The sequence below is a fragment of the Manis javanica genome, chromosome 2 (genome assembly GCF_040802235.1).
Source record: "Manis javanica isolate MJ-LG chromosome 2, MJ_LKY, whole genome shotgun sequence".
Classification (NCBI taxonomy): domain Eukaryota; kingdom Metazoa; phylum Chordata; class Mammalia; order Pholidota; family Manidae; genus Manis; species Manis javanica.
The window spans coordinates 74,033,049-74,057,125 of record NC_133157.1 but is presented as its reverse complement, the minus strand read 5'-3'; the positions used below and the strand labels follow the sequence as shown (position 1 = coordinate 74,057,125).

At 45.2% G+C, this 24,077-nt stretch overlaps 1 protein-coding gene across 2 annotated transcripts in view; it reads left to right on the top strand.

Moving 5' to 3' along the window:
* GNA14 (G protein subunit alpha 14) overlaps positions 1–23,918 on the top strand; it is a 152,208-nt gene extending 128,290 nt beyond the window's left edge. For both annotated transcript variants that reach the window (XM_036991348.2, XM_073228684.1), the window contains exons 3-7: positions 15,523–15,677; positions 18,175–18,303; positions 19,622–19,751; positions 22,030–22,183; positions 23,009–23,918. In XM_036991348.2, coding sequence (XP_036847243.1) covers positions 15,523–15,677; positions 18,175–18,303; positions 19,622–19,751; positions 22,030–22,183; positions 23,009–23,199 — 759 coding nt within the window. In that variant the 3' untranslated portion in view covers positions 23,200–23,918. The remainder of the gene's footprint in view (positions 1–15,522; positions 15,678–18,174; positions 18,304–19,621; positions 19,752–22,029; positions 22,184–23,008) is intronic.
* Positions 23,919–24,077: the final 159 nt, after the last annotated feature.

The following is a 24,077-nucleotide window of genomic DNA, read 5'->3' as shown; positions in this document are numbered from 1 at the left end:
GCTGATGTTCAAGACTATATTGCCTATGTTTTCTTCTAGGAGTTTTATGGTTTCAGGTCTTATATATAGGTCTTTAATACACTTAAAGTTTATTTTTGCATATAGTGTTAGACAATGATCCAGTTTCATTCTCTTGCATGTAGCTGTCCAGTTTTCCCAGCACCATTTATTGAAGAGATTGTCTTTTCCCCATTGCATATGCTTGTCTCCTTTGTCAGATATTAATTGACCAAATAGTTGTGGGTTTATTTGTGGGTTCTCTATTCTGATCCATTCATCTATGTATCTGTCCTTAGGTCAGCACCTACTGTTTTGATTACTGTAGCTTTGTAATGAAGTTTGAAATAAGGAAGTGTGATATCCCCAGCTTTGCTCTTCTTCTTCAAGATTGCTTCAGCTATTTGGTGGTTCCATACAAGTATTGGGATTATTTGCTCTAATTCATTGAAAAATGCCATTACTATTTGATAGAGATTGCATTGAATCTGTACATTGCTTTGGGCAGGATGGACATTTTAACAATATTAATTCTTCCAATCCATTAGCACTATATATCTTCCCATTTATTTGTGTTATCTTTGGTTTCTTTCATCAATGTCTTATAGTTTTCAGAGTACAGGCCTTTCACCTCCTTGGTTAAATTTATTTCTAAGTATTTCATTCTTTTTGATATAATTGTAAATGGGACTGATTTCCCTTTTTCCAAATTTGCTACATTTCCCTTTCCCAATTTCTCTTTCTCTTGATTTATTATTTGTTCATACAAACACAAAGGATTTCTGTATGTTGATTTTATATCCTGCAACTTTATTGAATTCACTTATTAATTCCAGTAGTTTTGGTGGTGTCTTCAGGGTTTTCTTTGTAAAAATGTAAATGTTTTTAAATGCGTCAAGCACGGTAGTTAACTGCATAGACTCTGAGGTCAGGTACACCTGGGATTGAATGGATGTTCCACTAGCACTACCTCTTCTCTCTAAGCCTGTTTCCTCATCTATTAAATCAGGGTATTCCAAGTATCTAATTTCATAGTGTTGTCAAAATGTTCAAAGGAGATAATGTTCATCCAAAGTGGTCACATAATAATGGCTCAGTTTATACTAGATATTAGTGTTATTTCGTTAGTTCATTTGTATTTGTGACTTCTTTCTTGGAAGCTACTTATAAGAATATCTGCCTTAGAAAGAAAATCAGTGCCAGAAAAATTTTGAATTGAAAGAGTGAGGCTTTAGAGAAAGAATATAGAACACAGGTATTATAGGTCACGGATATTTCAACTTCTACTGGACTATTTAGACCTAGCCAAATAATTGTTTTGAGTTCTCCAGTAGCTAAAGTGAAAGGAGAATCAGACTCACCTATATGATTCCTATGGACCACATGGCAGAACCTACCACTCCCTCAAGGAAGCACAATTGTCCTTGGTTCTTAATTCCAAAAGTATATGTATTTCTTATGTGGGGCCTCATACAACAAATGAATGTTACTAACTGAAGTAACACCACAGCAGCCCTGTATGAGGGATCCCAGGCACTCCCCTATTAAAAGCCAAGGAAAGTAAAGGCAGTGATGCTTCCAAGAAGTGTGAATAAGACCACGTGCTAGGCAGAATTCCAAGATGGCTCCCCAAGATTCATGCCCCATCCCCCTTGTAGTGTACAAGTCCTGGATAATCCCTCCCCTTCAGAAATGAATCTCCTTGATGAATGTCTCCCCCATGATTGGATTATGTAAGGTAAAGGTGAAGGGATTTTCCTAGCTGTGGCTCAAGTCCCTATTAGGTTCACTTTAAGTTAATTATCCTGGGTGGCCTGACCTAATCAGTCCACTGGAAGAAAATCTAGAGGTAGGAAGATTCTCTTGCTGGTCTTGCAGAAGTAGCTGCCGTGTCATGAAGACCGCTGTGGCTGGGACTGGAGGGCAGTGTCTAGGAGCTGAGAGTGACTTTCAGGTGATAGTCACTAAGAAAACTAGGACCTTAGTCCCACAGTCATGAGGAACTGGATTCTGCCAACAACCTAGATGAACTTGGAAGCAAGTCTTGACTATGAGATGACAGCTCAGCCAGCAAACACCTTGATCTGGGTCTTGTGAGCCCCTGAGCACTCAGTTGCCTGGACTTCTGACCTACAGAAATGTGAGGTGATAAAAGGAGGCTGTTTTAAGCGGCTGAATCTGTGGCAATTTCTTCTCAGCAATAGAAAATGAATACAGATAATATGGCTGAAGTCCAGTCTTTAGATAGATTCAGAAAGAAAGCCCAGAATAATCAGGGCATTTCCCAAACTAAATTTAATACAACATGAATAGATGGAGATGTTAACAGATGTGCCATGAAAAAATGAAACCTTATTGCAGACCCTGACTATTCATATTAAAGAGATCTTTGTTCTCCTGGTGGACAGAGTCAATTCTCTGGTTGTAAGCAACAGAAATTAGTTGGCTAACAAATGGAGAAGAGAGTTTATGGAAAGGCTATAGCAGAGGTCATGGAATCAAGGAAAAGCCTGAAGAAACAGAATGGACAGGAACCTGGAAATTCCTAGGATCTGACTCCAAGAAAAATGTTAATGGCCACCAGAATAAAAGAATTGCTGCTAAAATAAGAGAATTTCATCTGTTCTTTTTTCCTGTCCCCACGATGATTACATAACTCTGCTTGGCCCTCAGTTTCAGGGAAGTATAAGCAGCCTGGCATTTAGCCATAGGGAGAGCAGGACACCTCAATCAATAGACCTGTCAAGATCCACACGATAGGTCTCCCAAGGATGATTGCAATGGGATGGAGAGAGAATGGCTGGTGGACCACCCAAAAAGTCAAGGGGTCTTCATAAGTAGGATAGGCATGTTAGTTTGGAGTAGAATCTCAGCTTTCTCCATTTTGTCTGAATGGTGGAGGAAACAGGAAATCACTCTGAAAAGAAACAGTGAAGAATTTGGAGACCCTAAACTCCAAAGTGTCAGGCTGCACGTACAAGACAGCTTCTTATGGAGCACAACTTTCTGAACAGATTGGGTGCTCTGTGTAGGTAGTGAAGAGGCTAAGCAAATGAGAATAGATACTGGACCATGAGGGTTTAACTCCTGGGAATCAGCAGAAATTATGGAAGCGCTTCTGATTTTTACAAGCCATGGAGTTGGCTTGGGTCTGAGCCAGTTAGTCCTTATGAGAAAATGGGGATCCCGCTCCACTTAAGGTACATCAGTTTGGCAAGTAGTGTATCCTAAATCCCTTCTCTGGAAACTAATCATAAAATGAGCCTATTAAAGGTTCTATGCTCTGTGTGGGCTCAGTGTTGTGCTAACTGTGGTTGCTATAGGCTTATGACTACTGATGTTGCTCAATTCTGTGAGTTATCACTAAATGTGGCATCTGCTGATGGGGTCCTGTTGTAGTTTCAGGGACTTTTTTTTTCTATCATACATATGTGCATTCTCATACTTAAGTGATCAGATCCTTAAGAATTTGGTGCACACAGTTACACCTTTTCATGAGCTGTTGTGTCCTGTTAATGCACGCTGTTCCCTGATTTAAGATATTTTATCGGTATTGACTAAATGTGAAGATTTCATGTAACGTTCATTTATTCATTCAAACAATATTGATGTGCTAAGCTACCATTCTAGGTACTTGGAGTATATCAATGATGCAGAGACTGAGATCTCTACCTCCCAGAGGGGTGTGAAACCCAATCCCAGGTGCGTGTGTGTGCACATGCACACACACACACGCACATGCACATGCATGCACACACACACACACACACAACCTTCTGAGAAGTCTTGACATTTAAAGAAAGCCTGGTGACCTTCTCATAAACTTATTTGGAAACGAACTTTTTTTCACCCTATTTACAACATTTTGTAGAGCAGTGCCCAATATCATGCACCTCTCTGGGAAGTGCTGGCAAAGGCTGGGCTGGACTGTGTGTACTTCAGAAAAAACATCTATAATTATCATCTGTTACAACATTTGATGAGTCAGACAGAGAGATTCCTGGTAATTCTCCACGAGGTCAGAGTGCAGCCATCCCTTCACAGGCTTCACATGTCCTGTGAATGGTGACTTTGGTAGTCAGTGAGCCTCACCTGAGACCACTGACTAGATGTTGATCCTCCATCTGCTGACAGAGCCAGGATGTTCCTAAGGGACTCCGGGTCACACCATGTCACAGTCGGGTGGCACTGGTCTCTGTCTCTTACTCAGTTGTGACTCTCTTAAGTCAGCCTCTGTGATTTTATATCTGCAGCCCCAGGGGCCCAGTGTGACTCCAGGCACATAGTGAGCATGCAGTCCACTCTGTTGGCCTCTGGGGACTTTACGAGGCCATGTCCAATTCTTCACGCAACTGGTACCCTCTTCTAGTACCCCACACCCCACATGCTCAGTCAACTGCTTGGTTGGGATTTTTTGACAGCGAGTATGAAATTTGGTTAAATGTCTGCACAATGCTGAGGTGCTTGAGAAGAGAGACAACTCCGTACTGATGCCAGTGGGGTTCCTTACTCACCCAGGTACTGTATTACCACATGGGAGAGTGGCTGAGTAATGGCAGCATACTGGCACTTTCTGAGACCCAGGGCCCTCAGCTGTACTGCTGAATGCATGATGAGAGGGCAGCAGTTTGGGGGAGACATCATCTTCTGGGGGTGACTGCCTGTGATGCTATCTCTCTCTCAGTTTTGAGGATAGATAAGACACAGGAGAGAGATGGGCCGACATCTGGTCATGCTGATGATTTTTAGGGTTGAACCAGAACAGCCTTGATCCTGGGTCCTGGGCGTGGAAACTGCCCTGTCCTGTGTGGCTCTGTGCCGTGGGTCCCTTGCTCCGATATGGAGGCAGTGCCTTGCAGCCTCAGCAGTGTGTGATGCCCACTCCCTCCCTTTACAATTACAGGGATTGTTTTGGGCTCTCTAGAGAGAAGTTATGGTGGTTTGTTTTCCTTCATACTTTGAAAGACAAACATCTAGAAGACCAAATGTTTATGAAGCCTTATAATGAAAGGATACATTATTTAGCACCATAGAGTGCTAATGGTGAAAAGATAACCCTCTACCTCCTTGCCTCCTTTTACCAGGGAGGAAACTGAGGCCCTGGGGTCAGAGGAATTGATCAGACGCTCCTTCCGTATTGGTGGGTGAGCTGTAATTACATCGTGAGGCCCCTCCTGCCTGAATGAAGATTCTCTGACACACGTTTGCTCTGTAATGCTCACTCCAGCCTTTTTGCCCTTAGGAATCCTGGGCAGTTCTTCAGCACTGTCCTGGGGGGACCATTGTAAGGCAAATTGCTAAGAAAAAGCACAAAAATGAAAACCACGGCACTAAATAGACTGCAGAGAGACACTTGTTTACAGAGGTAGCCTGGCCCTGCTACACCTCAGAGGGTACATGGGGATTGGGTGGCACAGACTTTTGCAGCTGCCTGCATGCCCATGAACAGCTGTGAGAGCACAGTGGTTTGGGGATTATAAGTAAATTTTAGTGAGTAAATGAGCAAATACGGAATCCTTGAATACAGAGGACAGACTCTGTCCCTTATTTCCAGGTGGCACAGAAGCCCGGGCATTTAGGAAGGATGGGGAAGTGGATGAGGGCCAGGTCACCGCCACTACATCTCTTGGGAGTTTGCTGGGTGCGGGGCACTGTGCTGAGCTCCTTCTGTTGCTGCGTTGACCGAAAGCCCATTGAACAGAAATTTCTAGATACAAGAAGAACCTCTACCTTGTCTGGGTGTATTCTGTTTTGTAAATCACATCTTAAGCCCATGAGCATGAAGAATCTAGGGTGAAGACAGAAAAGGGCAGTTCATTTAGTCTGACCAGCCAGGAACAAGAATTCCGAAGTCCCAGCATCCTGCCATCCTTGGGCCAGATGCCCTGGGGATGGGAAGGGCCATGGGACACTGGATGTCCTTCTGCCCGGCACAGCTTCCAGTCTCTTGGGGACCACTGAATCCCACTCCTTTCCTGTGTTTTTGGCTGTGTCTCATGTTCATGTCCTGGCAGGGAGGAGGGAGCTGTCTGAATCACTGTGAAGCCCACACATGGTATTTGTAGAATTATGCGTGTGCCTAAGGTGGCCTTTAAAGAGAGATGTCCAGATAAGGCTCTGGCTGAGTGCCATCAGGAGAACTCTGTTTCTTAGTAAGTGTCCTTCAGCTCAGCCTCGGATGGACTTGCCTGGCTGGTGCTACTGAACTAATTCTTGAATCTAGCATTTCTTTCCCCTTGCATTTATTTGAATAGAAAGCCTGTTTTACAGGAGAGAAGGATTTTTTTTGGAGTTGCCTTAAAGAAGCCCCCCTCTCCGCCCCAACTGGCCTCTCTTGAACATCAACAGTTTCCCAGGGAGACTGTGGGGACCGCCCACCTCCTCTACAGACAGCCTGCTCGCCGTGGATTTCAGGGTCTCTGGAATGTCTGGTTGGTGGTTCCAGGCTGGCTGATACAGTACAGACTTTGCAAAAGTGAACAGTGTAACATTCCATCTCAGGAAGCTAGCTCATGATAAAATGGTCTGCTGAAGGGAGGAAGGAAGGGAAAAAAAGGAAGTGGAAACTTTCTCTAAATTTTGTGAAAAGAAGTCTGCATCAGAAACAATTCCAGCTTTTTCCACTGGGTGCTGTTTTTAATTTTACAATATGCTTCCAATATCAGAGCAGGTCCCCAGTCCACATTAGTCCTGGGCATTCATTGTTCTTGAAAATCCTGAAGACCTGGGGACATTTACTTTGTTGAGATTCACTTGCTTTTTACACTAACTGGGTACGTGGTTTAGAGGATTCTTTTTGCACTTCTGTGTGTCTGTTACCATCATTCCCATAAAGACAAGTAAGTTGAGTATAAAGACAAGGCTTGTTTCATAGTCATAGACTTGCACCTAGCTAGCGCCTGGCGGAGTGGGTGGCTTATGAGCCCATGCCCTTAATTCAGTGTTTGAGGAGTTAATGACACAGTGTGTTCTGCTTGGACATGTTTGATTAGAAATTGTCCGTCTATACCAGGGCTCAGCAAACATTTTCTGCAAAGGGTCAGAGAGTAAATATTTTAGGCTTTGTGGCTCACATGGGCTCCGAGGCAACAGCTCGACCTGCCATCATAGTTGTGGAATCATCCAGTGTGAAGGACGCGGCTATGTTCCAATGGAACTTCGGTTACAAAAACAGGTAGTGGCCTAGATTTGAGTCTCCAGTCATAGTTTACCCTCATCTATACAAATACAGAAGATCGAATAGATGCCCTATAGACCTGGAGATCACTGGTAAGAGAGGAGACTTTAGGAGTCTGTGAGTGGCAGAGGTGAAGCTAGGCATTTACCAAATCCCATCTCAGTTTCCTCTGGGCACAGGAAGCCACATTTCCCAGCCTCCTTTGCAGTCAGGTGGTGCTTCGTGACTAGTTCTGGCCAATAAACTATGTGTCCAGAGGTGAAGGCCACGTGTTCAGGCCTGACCCATAAAGGATCCTGCCCACGGCTCCATTCTCACTTCCCTCACCTGCTGACTGGGTGCAAATAAGGACCAGGAGTTGAGGTCCCTGGGAGCAGGTGAGCCACATGATGGAGGGGGCCTGGGTCCCTGGATGACTGCATGGAGCAGAGTGCTCCCCACCCCCACCCTCAGTGCATATTGGTCTGGGGACGGGTATAAAATTGAACCTGTGTGTCATTGAGGCATGGGAATTTGGGGGTCATTAGCCTCTCTACTAGTAGCCCTCCCTATTAGTACCAAAGGAAAGAAATTGAAAAATAAGAGCTCAGAGCTATTCTTTCCAGGGCTAACAGTTTCCTGTCTGGCAAACCTGTGTTTTTTAACTGGGGAGAGGGAGAATGAGGAGATTTTCATGCTTTTGGAAAGTGTGTGTACAGAAGTGGTACTGCAGGTCTAAGAATCTGGGACTTCGAGAGAGACAGGTAGGATGTGGGAGAGCAGAAATGAGGAGACCGGAGTCAAGTGGCTTTTTAAACAATTGCATGTGAACCACACTAACCCTTTACCTACTGCTATCAGCACAACAGTTCATCTCTGTGCTTCTTTGAGGTAGCCCACGACCTAACATAGCTTCTCTCTCTGCGTGTAAAAAGTAAAATTTGATGGTCTCTGAAGTCAGTGATACCATAGGGTCAGTGGATTAGCAAAATAAGTGTTTGTTGCTCAGTCACATCCTTCTCAACCCAGTGTGAGTTGGTGGGTGGTGGGCGTGCTCCACACAGCCCTTCAGAGATCCAGGTTCCCTTCACCTGGAGGCTCCCCCTCCTCTTGGCCCTTGCCCTCCTCTCCTTTTAGCTATGAAATGGGAAAGGACAAAGTGGAGGAGGGTTGCATGCGAGGTTTTTAAGGCCAAGCCAAGTAGTAGCATGCATCACTTCAGCGGCTCAAAGCTTGGATATGGGGTTACCCCAGGTGGCAAAGGAGCCCAGGAATCGCAGCACAACTTGTGGGCCCACTAGGAAAACAGAACCGGATTTGGTGGACCCATAGCAGTTCCTGTCTTAACAGGAAACAACCAACTTTAAAATAAATATGTGCAACCAACGTGCTCTTGAATTGAGCCATTGCCTTGCTTTTCATAACCGTTAAGCCTGTAGTTACACCTTCCTGCCTGCTAGGGCCACAGACCCAGCCAATACCAAAGAAACAGTACAGATTTCCCACAGTTGACTGTGACGCCACAGGAAGCCAGCAGGGGGAGCAAAGCACTTCTTACTTGACCTCCGTGTATGCTGGGGGGGCGGTGAGATGTTGGGGGGTATATCTTTTGGTCCAGAAGCAGCCCTCCTCCAGCCCTTTTGCTTTCTCTCCTTTTCTGCCCCTTTGCCCTTCCCTGCAGGTCCTGGCCTTCCCAATATCAGGGCCCTGACCAGTCATTCCTGCTTTATCTGGGGAGGTCCTGGGTGGGTCCTGGCATAGACCCTGCCAGCCCACCTGACAGATTCTGCAAATTCTCTTGCTAATTTGAACTGTGTCTCACAATTTTGAGGTGCTAAAAAATTTCTTCAATTAGGGAAGGATGGGGGAGGAACAAGACTGTGACAGGGGCAGAAGATCCCATTTTGCTACATAACATAACCCTTTTCCGTGGTCTCTGGACACATGCAGTTAAATGGCCCAAAGCAAATGATTTTCTGTAGGCAGCTTCCTTTGGACAAATATACTCATTCCTTTTTGGTAGATTTAGATTGGAGGTGGCTACCAGATGCTATTGGTAATTATACATTATGTTCAGCTACCCTGGGACCTGAGGGGGTTCAGGTGCTTTCCAAAGCATCCAAAGGAAGGCATGTTATGTGAGAAGCGATATAGCAAAGGACTGATCTGATGCCTGACTTTTCATAGCTCCATCTTTGGGGCTATGGAAGAAGGGGATGCAGCCCCCTTCTCCTGACAAACATCAGGCCACCTACTGTTGGAAATCCTAGCCCATCATTAGCCCCAATTGAAATATCTCCCCTTTTTTTCTGATCTCCCAGCATTTGTGTGTAAATCTGATGTAGTTGCCCCCTAAGGCATAGCTCTAATTCTACAATCCTCAGTGAAGGGCTGCAGTCTGAGGCAAGTCCTGGATTTAGCCTGGAGCAGGTGTGTGATGCCGCACTGAAGGGCAGCTGAATCTGGCTGCCTGTGTTCAGCTGAATTTGGGGTCACTCAAGCTGAGTTTTAAGCTGCTACTGCCATCTAGACCTAGTTATAGAAGATTTTGACCCTAAATAATTCAGAACTGAATGGATGGAAATGGAAGATTCTGTGCAACAATTTGGGTTTGATCAGGAAATTGGAGTCACTCAGAGTGATGGGGAATAATGGATTTACTTTCCGGATTGTACTGTATATAATTGGTGGAGCTGGGAAGAAGGCACTGGATGGCTGTGGCCTCTGCGTACTGGTGGTTGGTCAGCAGGGCAGGCAGTTGAAGAGAAAAACTGGATGTGAAGCAGGAAGAGCAAAAACAAACTGGAACCTGTGAAGACAAACCAGAGCCCACAAAGGCAGAATGGGTCCCATAGAGGCAACCCGGAACTGGCGTATGTCTCTCACCACCTCTGCGTCGACAGTGCAGGTGACTTGTGGAAGAAGCTGGCATCCTTTGCCATGGCCTGCACATGTGTCTGCTCCAGGACATGGAGAAGTGGCCATGGTATCTGAAGAAGATCCCAGCAGGACTTAGAGGAATGGAGGTCCCAGCTGCTGCCTGGCGCCAGTGAGGTCGACCAGATGATCAGTCGCAGAGCTTACTGAGGCAGAGCTCTGACTTTCAGTGTGTGAAGGCTGCTAGTTTTCCCTCTGGTTCACAAATCTCCCTCAAATTTCTCTTCTGGCCAACTCTAACCCAGGGCCAGAGGGGAAGGGATTTCTGGGAAACATTGTTACAGTTAATCCAAGTTGGTGTAGTATAAGGCCACAGAGTTCATCTCTCAATTGCATTATTAACACTCATTGCTGTGGATGTTGGTGGCAAAGTCATTTATCCCAGGAACCTTTGGAAGAGCCTTTTCAGTGTAACCCACTGAAATTCTGACTGACAGGAAAAGATAAAGTAACTTCCATGCCAACACTTAGTGGATGGTAAATTCTGTTATTTATTTTGGTTGGAGAAAACATGAGGGAAAACAGGGAAAATACTGAGGGTAAATAAAGGTTTCTTCTGAATTTCAAACTGGATTAGAAAAGCTTATTTCCCATTCTGAGTATGGTGGAAGATCGGCTTTCTACGAAAAGAAATTAGCTACCAGCGGAAGAATCTTTCAAGTATCTGCACAGTGAGTGGATGTGACCTATGGCCAGTGGAAACTGTGTTCCTGCTGGGGCCAGGAATTGTTAACAAAGCTGGAATTTGGCCAAAAGAAGCTGAAAACCAATTTCTATGTGAAATCTTAATAAGTAAATGGTCATTTTTGTAAATATTCTAGGTATGCTTGAAATAAAGTATATAGTCTACTGATATTTTGAATATAGGGCTCTACATGTGTTCATAGGTCAAATTTGCTGACCATGATGTGTGAATTGTCTGTATCTTTACTTTTTGCTTATTGTGTCAGTTACTGAGAAAGGTATATTAAAGTTTCCTGTAAGGTGAAGGAATTTTGTTTTATCTATTTTGCTAAGAAATTTTGCTCCATGTACTGAGCCTGTTATGCTGCACAGAACTTTAGAACTGTTATGTCTTTCTGAACCTTTTGGTCACTTGAAATATCCCTCTCTCTCTAGTTATGCTTTTAACCTTAAAGTTAGTTTTTCTTCAGCTTTATTGAGGTATTATTACTACTTTTATTTAATAGAGACTCCAACTTCCTTTGGCTTAGTATTTGCATAATGTATCTTTTTCCATCTTTTTACTTCCCACCTTTTTTTTGGAGTTGTCTTTATTTTCTTATGCTTGGTTATTTTTGTTAGTATGCTGGACACATGTGAAAAAATAATTTGAGGGTGAGGCAGATGTTACCTTCCAAAGTCCAAAAAGGAATTTCCTTTTCTTCTGCCAGATGTTGAGGGATATTTAATTCTGAGATTATGATGGTTCTGAGCTGAGTTGGAACCCCATAAGGGGTACCCTTTGGAATCCCAACTCAGAGCCAAAGAGCTTGTAAGGGCCTTTTGCTCTTGTTAACCCTTAAACTTCAATTTCTTTTCCCCTAGCCCTGTGATATTGAAAAAGGAGCTGCTCAATCTTGAAATTGCCCCTTCCAGAATAAGCAGAAGCCCCAGGGAGAAAGGCTTCTGAAATGCTGGTCCAACTCCTAGGACACCATCCTTCTGTACATTTAGCCCGGTAAATTGTTTACTAATTCACTGGCTTTCTGATATTTTTGAGCATATTTTTGAAAACATTTTGTCCATCACTTCTACCTGTCCTTAGTGGAAGAGTTGATCCAAATTTCCTAGTATTCCTTTACTAGAAGTAGAGGTTACTTATTTATTTTCTGTAGAAAAATCTCCTTTTCCATATGACAGAATAGTTGACTGGCATTTTTCTTCTGTTGTAATGTTTGATGTGCTTTGAAATCCGATGGTTCTGGAGTACTGAAATTTTGCTTCATAATTTTGTTTAATGGGATATGTAGTGTAATTCTGGATCTGGATGCAGACTTCACAGAAGCCAGGAAGACTATGTTACAGGAAACTTTTATTTTTGATCATATATTTTATGTTAATCTCATATATTTTCACAAAGTTAGGGTCCTAGGTATGACATATGACAATGCATGAATTAAATAAGGTTTTTATCTTCCAGCATGTTAATGAATATAGATTTTAATGAAAATGCTTGAGTATCTGAAGGAAGAGCAAGAACTCTGGCTTCCTGACTAAGGGAAGAATCTCTCCTAGTCAGTGAAAGAGTCAGTCTTGGAAAATCCCAGGCCTGTGGTCCTGGGTGGTGAATGGCATAGGGGGGGTGCTCCTGGTGAGGGTCTGAGAGAGAACAGGGCTATCCCACTGGGCTCCGGGTTCCAGCTGGACGGGCTTGCTGGGCTCCACAGGGCCCGCCTGGACCCATGTGGGAAGCCAGCAGGGCGCCGCTTCATGAGCGCTTCTTTCATGGCTACCCTGGGAATTTCTGAGCGAAACACACATGTAGGACATCTGTTTTCTGTGTTCCTCCTTCAAAGCAGTGAAAATGTTGGTTTTATTTGAGAAAGGAGAAGGGGAAAAGGCAGATAAGAGCTCAGTGTTTGAGAAACTAGGCAAGTTTCTATACCTACTGAATTGGCTCCTATAATATTTACTCCTTTGCGATTTCTCTCTTTTCAGTGAAATGATCGGGTTAGGCCGTTTCAGTGCAATAGCTCCTGTAGCCTAGGACTCTCCCATGAACTACAGACCCATTTTATTCCCCTGCTTCCTGGACATTTCTGCTTAGATGTCAGCCACTGCAGAACTTAGGATGTCCCCTCCTCAAGTCAAAACATTTCCCTAAACCTGACCCTACTGAAGTTTCTTCTCCTCTTCCCATGAGAGGAAGAAGCCAGATTTGAACGACACAGAACTATGCCCACATTGCAGAAGGGGCCTCCTGCTCTTTGAGGGTGTGCACTGTAGAGGCAGTCTGCACGGGCCCATCAAAATGCCTATGTCCTGTGCACTAAACTAGCGAAGCCAGGGGAAAATATGCACAAAATTCTTCTTGTAAGACACAGACATTAATAGTAGTGTACAAATCATTCATCTCATATTTCAATAAAACTTATTTTTAAGAAACAGGTCACTCTCTACCTTGGTTTCTTCCTGCCCTGGAACATTCTCTGGGCCTTGCTGTCATTCTGCTTATCAGCCACCTTGTTGAAGACTTGTGATTACAGTACCTGTCGTCAGGCCATTCCTGATCAGAGTGAATGCTGAACTTTTCCTAAAGCAGAGACTACATGACAACTAAATGCGTTACATGATTGTAGGTTGGGCAAATAAAGGACACTAACAGGACAACTGGCAAAGTGTAGATAAGATCTGAAGATTCGATTACAATATTAGAGGCAGGCACTCTGAAAGCAAAGATGTTGACTGCTACCGGGGGTAGAGTGAGAGACAAACTGGCCAAGAATCAGCAGAGCATTTCCTCCAGAGAGACTTTCTCGTCCTCAGCTCTTCTGTGTTCTCGCTATCACTGGCCCAGGCTTCTGTCATCCTGCCCTAGTGTTCGTTCTTGTGATTTCCTGTTAGATGTATTTTTATGTGCACCACAAATGTTACTGGGCATCTGCATCAGTAAAGGGCACCTGTTACTTTCCAGGCCCTGCACTTGGTTTGAGGACCTGGGGACAAGTAAACACCGGCTCTGCCCTTGTGGCATTTCCTGACTTGTCATGAAGACAGGAAAATAGATACTTTAAGTTTAAGAGGGTGGAGCCAAGCACAGGGTGAAAAGCACCCACCTGATCCTACTTGGGTGACGGGTGTGTGGCTCGAGGAGGGGAGGAGGTGGGAGGCAGCCTCTGGCTCTGTACGAACCCTGTCCAGGTTCTCTGTCCATCGTTCCCTTGGGATGACAATAGGGCAGATGATGCAAAAGGGCCAGGGGTGGGATTAGAAGGGTTTAAGGGCTAGCACTGTGTCCTATTTGTTAGGCATCTGCTATAATAATAAAGCTAATTCTACTTACATTTGGGTGATACTTCATAATCAGCTTCTCCTGAAAATCACTGGCTCGTTTCACATGAGGACACTAAGGCAGGTAACTTGTTGAATCCCTAAAAGTCCCAGCTGCATTACTTAGAACTCAGGGTCCTGATTCCCCATCCAGAGCCTAGCCCACTAACCCATAAAATCCTGCCCAGACATTGTTTGGGACTCCACAAACGGGATCCTCTGCCTGCCCAGGATCCCACAATCCAGGGGAAGGGTTTATGTCCACCCTTGCTGGATGTAGGGTAAAGTCATGCTGGTTTCATCCCAACCTTGACGGTGTTGCCCTGAGCCAAGTGATTGCTAAGATCTTCTCTGGCTTCCCATTGGACTGTTAATGGGGATGAACATAGCAAGGTAACAGCAGTTTTTCAGGGGATGCCACATATACTCAAGTAGATCACAGATGCCAAATGGATGCTTTGCAGTCTCACAGCAGCCAGTGAACAGCCAGTTCTGCATTATGTAATTGCCACGAGATGTGTCAAGATGGGAGACTGAAGGAGAGGCCAGGCTCCTGTCTCTCTTGGTAGGATTCTTGTTTGCTGCATCTTGCGGCCAAGGATAGGATGCTAAGTCTCCAGGGCTGGACATGGATGTATTGTGAATGCAGGCCAACCTCATCATTTTCACTTGCAAAGGCCTGGAAAGATTTCTGGCCTCATGCTAGCTTTCCATTGATTACATAAGATAATGTATATACAGCCCTTGGCACATAGTAAGTGGACAATAAAATGGTAACTGCTATAATAGTAATAATTACAAGAATAATGATCTTACCAATTACTGCTAATAAATAGATCAGTAGTATCAGAGCAATAATTGTAATGATATAATACTACAGCAATCATTGGCAAGGCAGTGGGGTGGTTTGCAATGGGAGTGGTTCTCCCAGTGGGAAAGTTTTATTGGTGATGCATGATAATAGAAAGACCACATGAGAACACTCACAACACACTCACAAAACTCTCAGTTTTGCTGTGGACCTCAAACTGCCTTAAAAAGCAAAAAGCGAAAAGCAAGCAGATTGGTGATTAGTTGGCAGTGGTATTGTTTTTCAGTTCTCTGCAGACCTGCACTCCATTAGTACCTGTGCCAGGGTGGACCTGCTTTCACACTGGCAGTGATAAAGGTCATCTTTAAATTGCTCTACTGGCTGTGTAGATATTCCAATGAGCAGCACCTTAATGAGGGAGTAAGTCTGTTAGTACTGTTTGTTCACAACTGCATGTTGGTGAAATTGGCCTCAGGGCACTGCTGGGACTGAAGGCCACAGGTCTTGGTTCTCTGTGGCTCTTCACCTAGCATGGCTGCAGCTAAGCAGCCCCCCTGGAGGGCACCCAGCACCGATGGATTGGCTTCCTTTCTTTTGCCTAATGGAAGGCTCTCTCTCCGTGGAGTAGGAGACTGCCCAGCTAATCAGAGAAGTGGAAGTAGACAAGGTCTCTGCGCTCTCCAGGGACCAGGTGGAGGCCATCAAGCAGCTCTGGCAGGACCCCGGGATCCAGGAGTGTTACGACAGGAGGAGGGAGTACCAGCTGTCGGACTCTGCTAAATAGTGAGTACACAGCCCTGGGCGTGGCTCCCAGGGTCCTTCAGGCAAGCACAGCCACACTTCAGAGACGCTTCCCACGGCAGAGAAGTGAGCTGCTCACTCAAAGCGGGCACCTAACAGCAACATCTCTCCCCTCCTGCTTGTCTGTATCCTCCGTATTTCTTGGTGTGTCTCTCACCACCTCCTAAGACCCTCAGTCACCCTGTGCATCCCTGACCTCGGTCCTTGCCCACACCCACCTTTCCTAACTGTGCTGCTCTAAGCCTCTTTCCTTTTCAATGAGAGGCTCAAATGGGGGGTTCCCCTGGTGGGACTGATTTCATGTGGGGTACTGAAATTATCTGGTTTAAACAAGGATAACACCTGCTTCTGGCTTCCACTCTCCTCCTCTTAATATCCCTCTTTCTGGTTTCCTGATCAGTAGACGGCTGGTCCAAGTGCCCTAAAATCTAAAATCGGAATGTAGAACAATAATGCAAGGGCCTAGCAGTGGCTGATCAGGTGCTGCCCTCTCGTGGGTGAGATAGGCTCTGCAGGCCCAGCTCAAGGTAGCTTGGCCACCTGCGCTTTTTGCTTACTGACGCCCCTGCGAAGGCCTACACACTATATTTTGGATCCATAAAGCTCTAGCTTTAAATCATTAAACCCTAAGGCAAAACAAAATAGACGGTTTGCATGCAAGCTATCCCATGTAGGTTACAGGATTTCTTTTTTTTGAGAATTTCCCAAGGCAATGTCTCATCAAGCCAGGTCACCAGGCAGATAAATTGATTACGGTCCTCGGTGATGGTGCCTGCTTCTACAGCTCAGCTCTTACCCTCATGCCACATGTCACTTTCTGTCCTCTGAGGGCCTGGCAGTCCTTCACCTAGGCCTGTCTCCTTCCCTTCAGGGGCTGCCATTGATCGCCCTGAGCTGGCATGGGTGGTGGTTCACTCCCTTCATCCCGACAAGGCCGTGCACACAAGGAAGCCTGGAGTCTCTCCTCCTGTGGTGTCCATGGCCCTCCCTTTGGTGTTTGTCCCATGCCATTAACCCAGTCGACACAACTAATCTATAGGAGTACAGGAACATGCAGGTGTGACATGCAGGAAATGACAGAAGCCCCTTTAAGGTGCTGGGTCAGCAGGAGAGCAAGCTGGAAGGCAGGCAGGCACGCAGGGTCCTGAGGAGGGGGGTGGACTGCCTTTGGCAGCTGTGGAGCAGGGACAGCGCCAAGTTCACCAGGGCATGTGTGGTCCTTCCCTGAGACAGCCTGGTGTCACGTGCTTCTAGGAAGGGCCTGGGGGAGGCTGGGGCTCCTGATGTAGGTACACCTGGGAAAGGGCCCCTGAGAGAGATGTGGGGAGTGGCAACACATCCCTGCGACAGGGAGGGTGGCTCTCACAAACCCGGGCAGTTGCCCTGTCATTGGAACTGCCGAGTGTGGAGGCATGTGTGTGTGTCCCTGGCCCAGGGACCTGGCTGTCATCCGCTATGCTAGTACTGTCTGCTTATTCACATGGGCATTTACTTCACAAAAACATGATGCATGCCAACTAAGGGCCAGGCACTATGAAAAGAGCTGCAGGTCCCAAAAATGATCTCTGCCCTCAAGGAACACACAGTCCAGTGGAGTGAGATAGGTATCAATCAAATAACCACACACAGAAGTCTGTGGGGATAAGTCTTGGGGTCACACAGGAGGCATGGTTGTGGGGTCGGGGGGTCACAAAAGCTGCCCCAGTGGTGTGCTTCCTGCACGAGGGCTGCACGGTGGAGCTCCCTCTGACCTCTGGGCCCCTTCACACCTGCTGTGTGGCCAGGGTGGGCTGTCTGCGCAGGTGGAAGGCGGGGGGCTCGGAATCACCAACTTCCTCCTGGCCAGGGCCCGAGGTACAGCTCTTTTACTCAAAAATGCCTTTTAAAAAGGCCTTAATTTTTAAAAAGTGTCTCTTGTGTTTTAAGTTAAGGGCTTTAATACATGTCCAAAAATAACTCAGGACAAGGTTTGGGTTATTTTAGGAGATGTTAAATTTTCCAGTGTAACAGGAAACTTTCTGTTATTTTGAAAGAACTTCTCATTGTTCTGTTTTATGCCTTTACATTTTCTTAGAAACTCTAGTTCTTTGAGCAAAGCATCTGCGAGCAGGTTCTACACTCTATCATGTTGTTGGATGGGGGTGAGCATGCGGGGAGGCTCTGGAGGGAGAGGACAGCTGAGCAGCCGGGGGGGCCCATCCTTCTGGCCTCAGTGGCTCCCTCGGCAGCCGGGTGGTGACTGAGCCTAGAACCCAGAGGAGAGACGGCGAGATCTGCAGATTTCACAGAAGGCTCTGACCCGTGTTCTCTCCATAGTCACAGCTGGGGGGAAGGGGCCTGCCCCCAGCACTGGCTCTCAGGAGGCCACCGGTGGGATCGTGAGCCTTAGCGGGGTTCCCTGAGGGCTGCGGCAACGTTCCTGAGTGGGGGGGACCCTTTTTCCTTCTCCGCGTCTCAGCGCCTTGCTCTCCTCTCACAGTTACCTGACGGACATCGACCGGATCGCCATGCCATCCTTTGTGCCAACGCAGCAAGATGTGCTCCGCGTTCGTGTGCCCACAACTGGCATCATCGAGTATCCATTTGACTTGGAAAACATCATCTTTCGGTGAGTGTGTCCTGACATGGTCCAGGCTTGGAAGTCCCAAATGGATTCTTGAGTGTGTTATTCCTAAAAGGGGTCGCATCTCTCAGGGTGGCACGGCCCTCTTCATCGTGGGGCATTTAGAACTGTGCAAAGAAGTCACATTTTTATTCACCTTAGAACAGTCTCCTTACTGATGCCTGCAAGATTCTCATATGTAAAACACACACCCATATATATATATATTTGTAACCCACACACTGTCTAAAGTTGAGTAATACTCCTTTCCTTTTATTCCTGTCTCCAAGATTTATCCTTTAAAAAGAGAAAATACAAAATTGTATTATGTATTAAACATTATATAAGATAATGTTTATAAACTACAGCTGTATAAAAATGTATGAATTTCCACATACAGATGTAAGAAATACTTTCAGGATGCCTTAGGGGGCTCTTTATTGCATTTGATAATAGCAAAAAAATGAATTTCACAGCACTTTTACATCCCTTAGTTCAGTTATTCCTCCTAATAGTTATCACACATGCTTTTCTAGTTGACATGACTCAAGTCTGGTCCTGCCATAACCCCCACTACACCTCAGTGCTTCTGGAGCTTTGTCACACTGGGGGAGCCCTCTAATTAAGCGCCTTGAAAATATGCCTTTTGTGCACACATTCCATGTTCTATGTGCCCATGAACTTACCTAAACCTTTTCAGAATCTATACTGCTTGCTACTTCCAAAACCTGTATCTGGTCAAGATGTATTCTCTTTGACCCACTGAGTGTTTTTAAAAACTTTTGGTCAACATTTAGAAATTGGGCTATTTCACTTAAAACACTTGCTACCCAGTGTAGTTGGAGGATCTGGTCACGGTGAGCCTGCGTTTCTGCCCAGCTGCGGTCAGCTGCCGTGGAGTTGCTGTCACCCCTTTAGGCAGAGCCCCATCACTCTCGAGGTGCATGCTCTTCTACTTTGGAAATGAGAGAGGCCCCTCGTCTCATTTCCGTAAACCACCTCACCTCTCCCTGGGGCATGGAGCTTGGGATCCACCTTGGGCTGTGATTCCCTGAAGTCTTTTCGAGAGGCTTTGGATTTCCATAGTGGTCAGAGCAACACTCAGGTGCATGCTTATGCGTTCTGTCTGGACTAGAGCAGCAGCTTCCGAGCTGATGTCTCCACGCAGCCTCCACCTGAGTGACCTCTGGGTCTTTAGTAACTTACATTTTGTGCTTCAAATATTTTAGGACCCCAAAGAATGCTGATTTCCATGGTATAATGATTCATGTCCTTTTTCTCTAAAGAGGCCAACCTTTGAGTGATCTTTGTTTCTATTGAACAGGATGGTGGATGTTGGTGGGCAGAGATCTGAAAGACGGAAATGGATTCACTGTTTCGAGAGTGTCACCTCCATTATTTTTCTGGTTGCTTTAAGTGAATATGACCAGGTCCTGGCTGAGTGTGACAATGAGGTATGCTGGGTGGGGAGTTAGGTTAGCTGTGGAAGACAGAGACCTGTTTCTGTAGTTTGTAAGCCAGCTGGCATTAGATTCTGTTTGTTAGGTTAAATCGTTTCGCTACTTGAAGTGGTCTGTGGACAAAAAGGAAGCACCTGGGTGCTTGCTGCAAATGCAAACCTACTGAGTCAACAAGACCAAGTAAACCAGAATCTGCATTTTAACAAAATCCCAGGTGATTCAAATACAAAAGTTTGAGAATCACTGGCCTGAAATTGGTTCTCAAACTTGGATGTACGCTGGAATTCTCCAGGACCTTATAGAAATACCTGGTGCCTGGGTCCAACCGGAGATCTGATTTACCTGGCAGTGGGTGTGGCCTGAGCATGGGACCTAATATACTGCCATGCATGGAGCCATTTAAAAGCATTGGTTCTCAGTCTTGGCTGCATATTGGGATCCCCTGGGGAGTTCTTTTAAAAATACAATTTGGACCCCACAGTAGATTAATATAATAGTTCCTGGGTTTGAGTTGGGGGTATCTTTTCTAACCTCCCCCCCCACCTGAGATGTTAATGTACAGCTGAAGTTGAGTGACGCTATTTCCAATAACATCTGGGAACAGGCTTCCTAACCTCCATGTCCAAGGCACCCCCAAATCCTGAGCTGGCCTGGGGAGCCAGTTACTTGGAGCTGTTCTGGGGCTCTCTGGGATGCTATCTGCTGTTCGCTTTCCATGAAAGAGGCTTGCTCAGAGCAGTGTCTTGGGACTGACCCACCCCAATATGGAGGCATTCAGTGTCCTCTGCAGAGCAGTTATTAGCCGCAGCCACCTGGAGAGTGAAGAGAACCTCACAATGGCTTCTTTGTGAGGCTGGGGGTATTTCCTGTGGGGATCCATCCACTGTCCTCTCCTCATTCTTTTCACCACCCTTGCACAAGACCTCTTGACCTTTTAGAGAAATGTCTCTTTCAAACAAAGAACTCTGCCCAGGATAGAGGAGACTTTTCCCTGAGGAGCACAGTTACATTAGCTAATTAGTAGAGGATTAACACATTTACTAGTGTCATTGTGCAAAAAAGAATAGAAATCTTGGCTGCTGCCCAACTCTCCTAGTGGAGAAATTTTTAAAAAAGCAAAGGCATCAAGCTATCAGTATGAAACACTAGGTCCAAATTTGTCTCAGGAATCACTTCTGATGTTTTTCAGGAAACTCAAAAAATAAGGTGCACATAGGACTAAAACCTCAGCCTGATGTGCTTAGAAATTAAACATTTTCTCCTCTCCTAAAAATCACAAAGTATTTAGAAAAAGATTCTACACTGTTGCTTATCCAGACTTCCCCCTCCTGGCTGTAAGCATGTGCTGCATCCAGTCACCATGCTCTGCATGACTTTTTTCATACGTTGTATTTCCCTGGAGATCATTATTGTTAAGACCACAGTAAATTTTAGAGAAGTTTTACAAGTGAAGGGTTAACTTCTCTAGTAATAAACTCCAGATCTTGATCCCCAAACAGGTAGTTAGCAGGAGAGTAAGCCCAGGTGTAGGGAGCTGTAGGGAGGTGGAGGTCAGGGGCACGTCACTCTGGAGCAGGAATGCAGGGCTTTGATGTTTTTCAGTCTAACCACTTCCCTCCCTAAAGGGGAGCTCTTGTTTTCTGCCCTCTTAGGATATTCGAGAGAGAGCAGAATGCAACAGAGAACAATTACTGTCACCAGATAAGATTAGTATATGCTCTGTCTACTCTCCATAAATTAGGAACATTTAATATTTTCTTGCCGATGTCTAGCAATTATATAAGTAGGATCTGGTAGAAACATTTCATTTTGTGAGCAACAGTATGCTCATCCATAAGGCGGGGGCCCTGTTTTCTGAGTCAAGTCGCCTGTATCACACACACATAAAGGGAGACACAGGCTAGCTGCCCGGTGGTGTTAGCTTCCCTCTCTGCCAGCGCCCAGCATTCCTGAGGGCAGTGGCCCTGCTGCAGGAGCCTTCCTTGTCCCCTGGCGGAGCCCACACCTAATGAGCTCCCCCGACTTGGCAATCCCAATAATGACATGGAATGAATCTTCTTTTCCTAAGTTGCACAAAAGCCTTTCTCACATTCTTACTTTAGTGTGGGGCCAGGGAAGAGGTGGGTAGGAGGAGAACATGAGGCCTGGAGCCCTGCCGTGCTTACCAGCTTCAGCGCAGAGACAGCAGCTGGGTGACAGGACAGAAGTACAGCGTGTTTCCAAGGTATTGCTTTTCTTGTTAGTAACCCTGAGTCCCTTGTTTCTCACTTAGAACCGCATGGAAGAGAGCAAAGCCTTATTTAAAACCATTATCACCTACCCCTGGTTTCTGAACTCATCTGTGATTTTGTTCTTAAATAAGAAGGATCTTTTGGAAGAGAAAATCATGTACTCTCATCTAATCAGCTATTTTCCAGAATACACAGGTAAGCACAAGTGGCCAGCTGGTTGACGGCCCTGGCGTCAGTCCAGAATTCTTAACGTGGCTCACAGGGGCCTCCCTGACCTGCCTGACAGCCCTTCCAGCCTCCTGCAACCTCTGAAGGGCACCTCCAGGTACATCACCATGTATGTGTGCCTCAGCACCTCCACATGGGCCTGGAATACACTTGCCAACCCCGGCACCCCTCCTTTGGGAAATCCTGCTAACCCACACGCAACCTGCAGTTGGTGTGCTTCCCTTGGCCGCTGTCAGTCTGTCTCCTGCCGGCTCCTCAGGGCAGGGACCACGCCTGGCTTATCTCTGCATCCCAGTGCCAGTCAGAGCACGGGGCACTTCTTATGTTTAGGTTGAAGTGCTGCAGTCCCCAAAGTTCTTTATGTGCAAGACCTTGCCAAGGCAAGGAGTTTATGCTCTATTGCTACTACTCTTCTGCTACAGGAGGTCTCAAATTCTGAGTTGGACAGTGATGTTTAGAGGGATTGTATCTTAGCATCTCTTTTTTTTAACTGCATTGGTCACACAGGAGAGAGTCCTCAAGCTGCAAAATCAGACTCAGGTGCTTAATAATGTTCCTGCACTCTCCTAGCCAACTTATGAGTTAAGCACCATCTCTCTTCAAAAGTGGTCCAAATCAGAAATTGACTTTAAGTACTCTTACAGGTTAATAATGCTCCAGGTAAGTTCTTCTCTAGAAATAAAACAGCTCAAAGGATCCTCACTAAGAACAGGAGTACATGGAAAATGATTTTGGGGAGGATCTAGTGGTAAGTAACTTTTTCTTTCTTCTGCTAACTGTACCCTTGACTAGGACCAAAGCAGGATGTCAAAGCTGCCAGAGACTTTATCCTGAAGCTTTATCAAGACCAGAATCCTGACAAAGAGAAAGTCATCTATTCCCACTTCACATGTGCCACAGACACAGAGAATATCCGATTTGTGTTTGCTGCTGTGAAAGACACAATTCTACAACTCAACCTGAGGGAATTCAACCTAGTTTAAAAGCTGCTGCCATCACCCCACACCCTGGGCGGTACACCAAGCCCATTACTGCTGGCCACAAGGACAGAGATGGGTGTGGGCACTTCTAAAATATTTGAGTTTAGCAAATCTTTCTTTAGTCTTTATTCCCAAATTGTTTTTCTTTTTCTTGACTTTTGGCTATAAGATTTATATAATTTTTGAATTTGATATTTCATAAAATTTTTAAAAGTCACTCTGATTTACTTTAAAAAAATATCACAACAGAGGGGTCTGTTAATTTATAGATCATGCCATGAGACCTCTAATTATTTTGGGTGACATTTTTTAAATTGCCTATAATTTACAGACATTTTTAATTGACTGTTTTTTTCTCTCTTCATGTTGAAGTATGATGCTTCTGACATGCCACCAAAGATTTTTAAACAGTTGGTGTTTTTTGTATTAACTAAGTCAAATTAAAGCCTATATCAGTACAACTCATTTAGTTTTGCCACAATTCGATCAAAGTTGACATCAGGTAAACAGGCTCTCAAATGCATATTGTTGTATTGGTGGAAAATGTGCGTATATATTCCAGTGTATATGACCAAGTCTTTGAAACTTATGAAATAGCTGAAATTGTCTGACAAATATAATGTAACCCCTGCCAAAGTTTTGATGGCCAACACAGATTTGCTGTTTGAACCATGTATGCTATGCCTTTCTGAAGAGGCTAAGAATATACCATTCTGCCATTAGCACTGGATTATAATTGTTTTTCTTTGAGCTCATGGGTGATCTATGGTTCTGCTCTTAAAAAGGAAAAATGCTATGACTTTAATAATTAACTCAGATACTTTCTAAATATTTTTGGGCCCAGGAAAAATAATTTTCCCTTCTAGGGGCTTGGCTGAGAG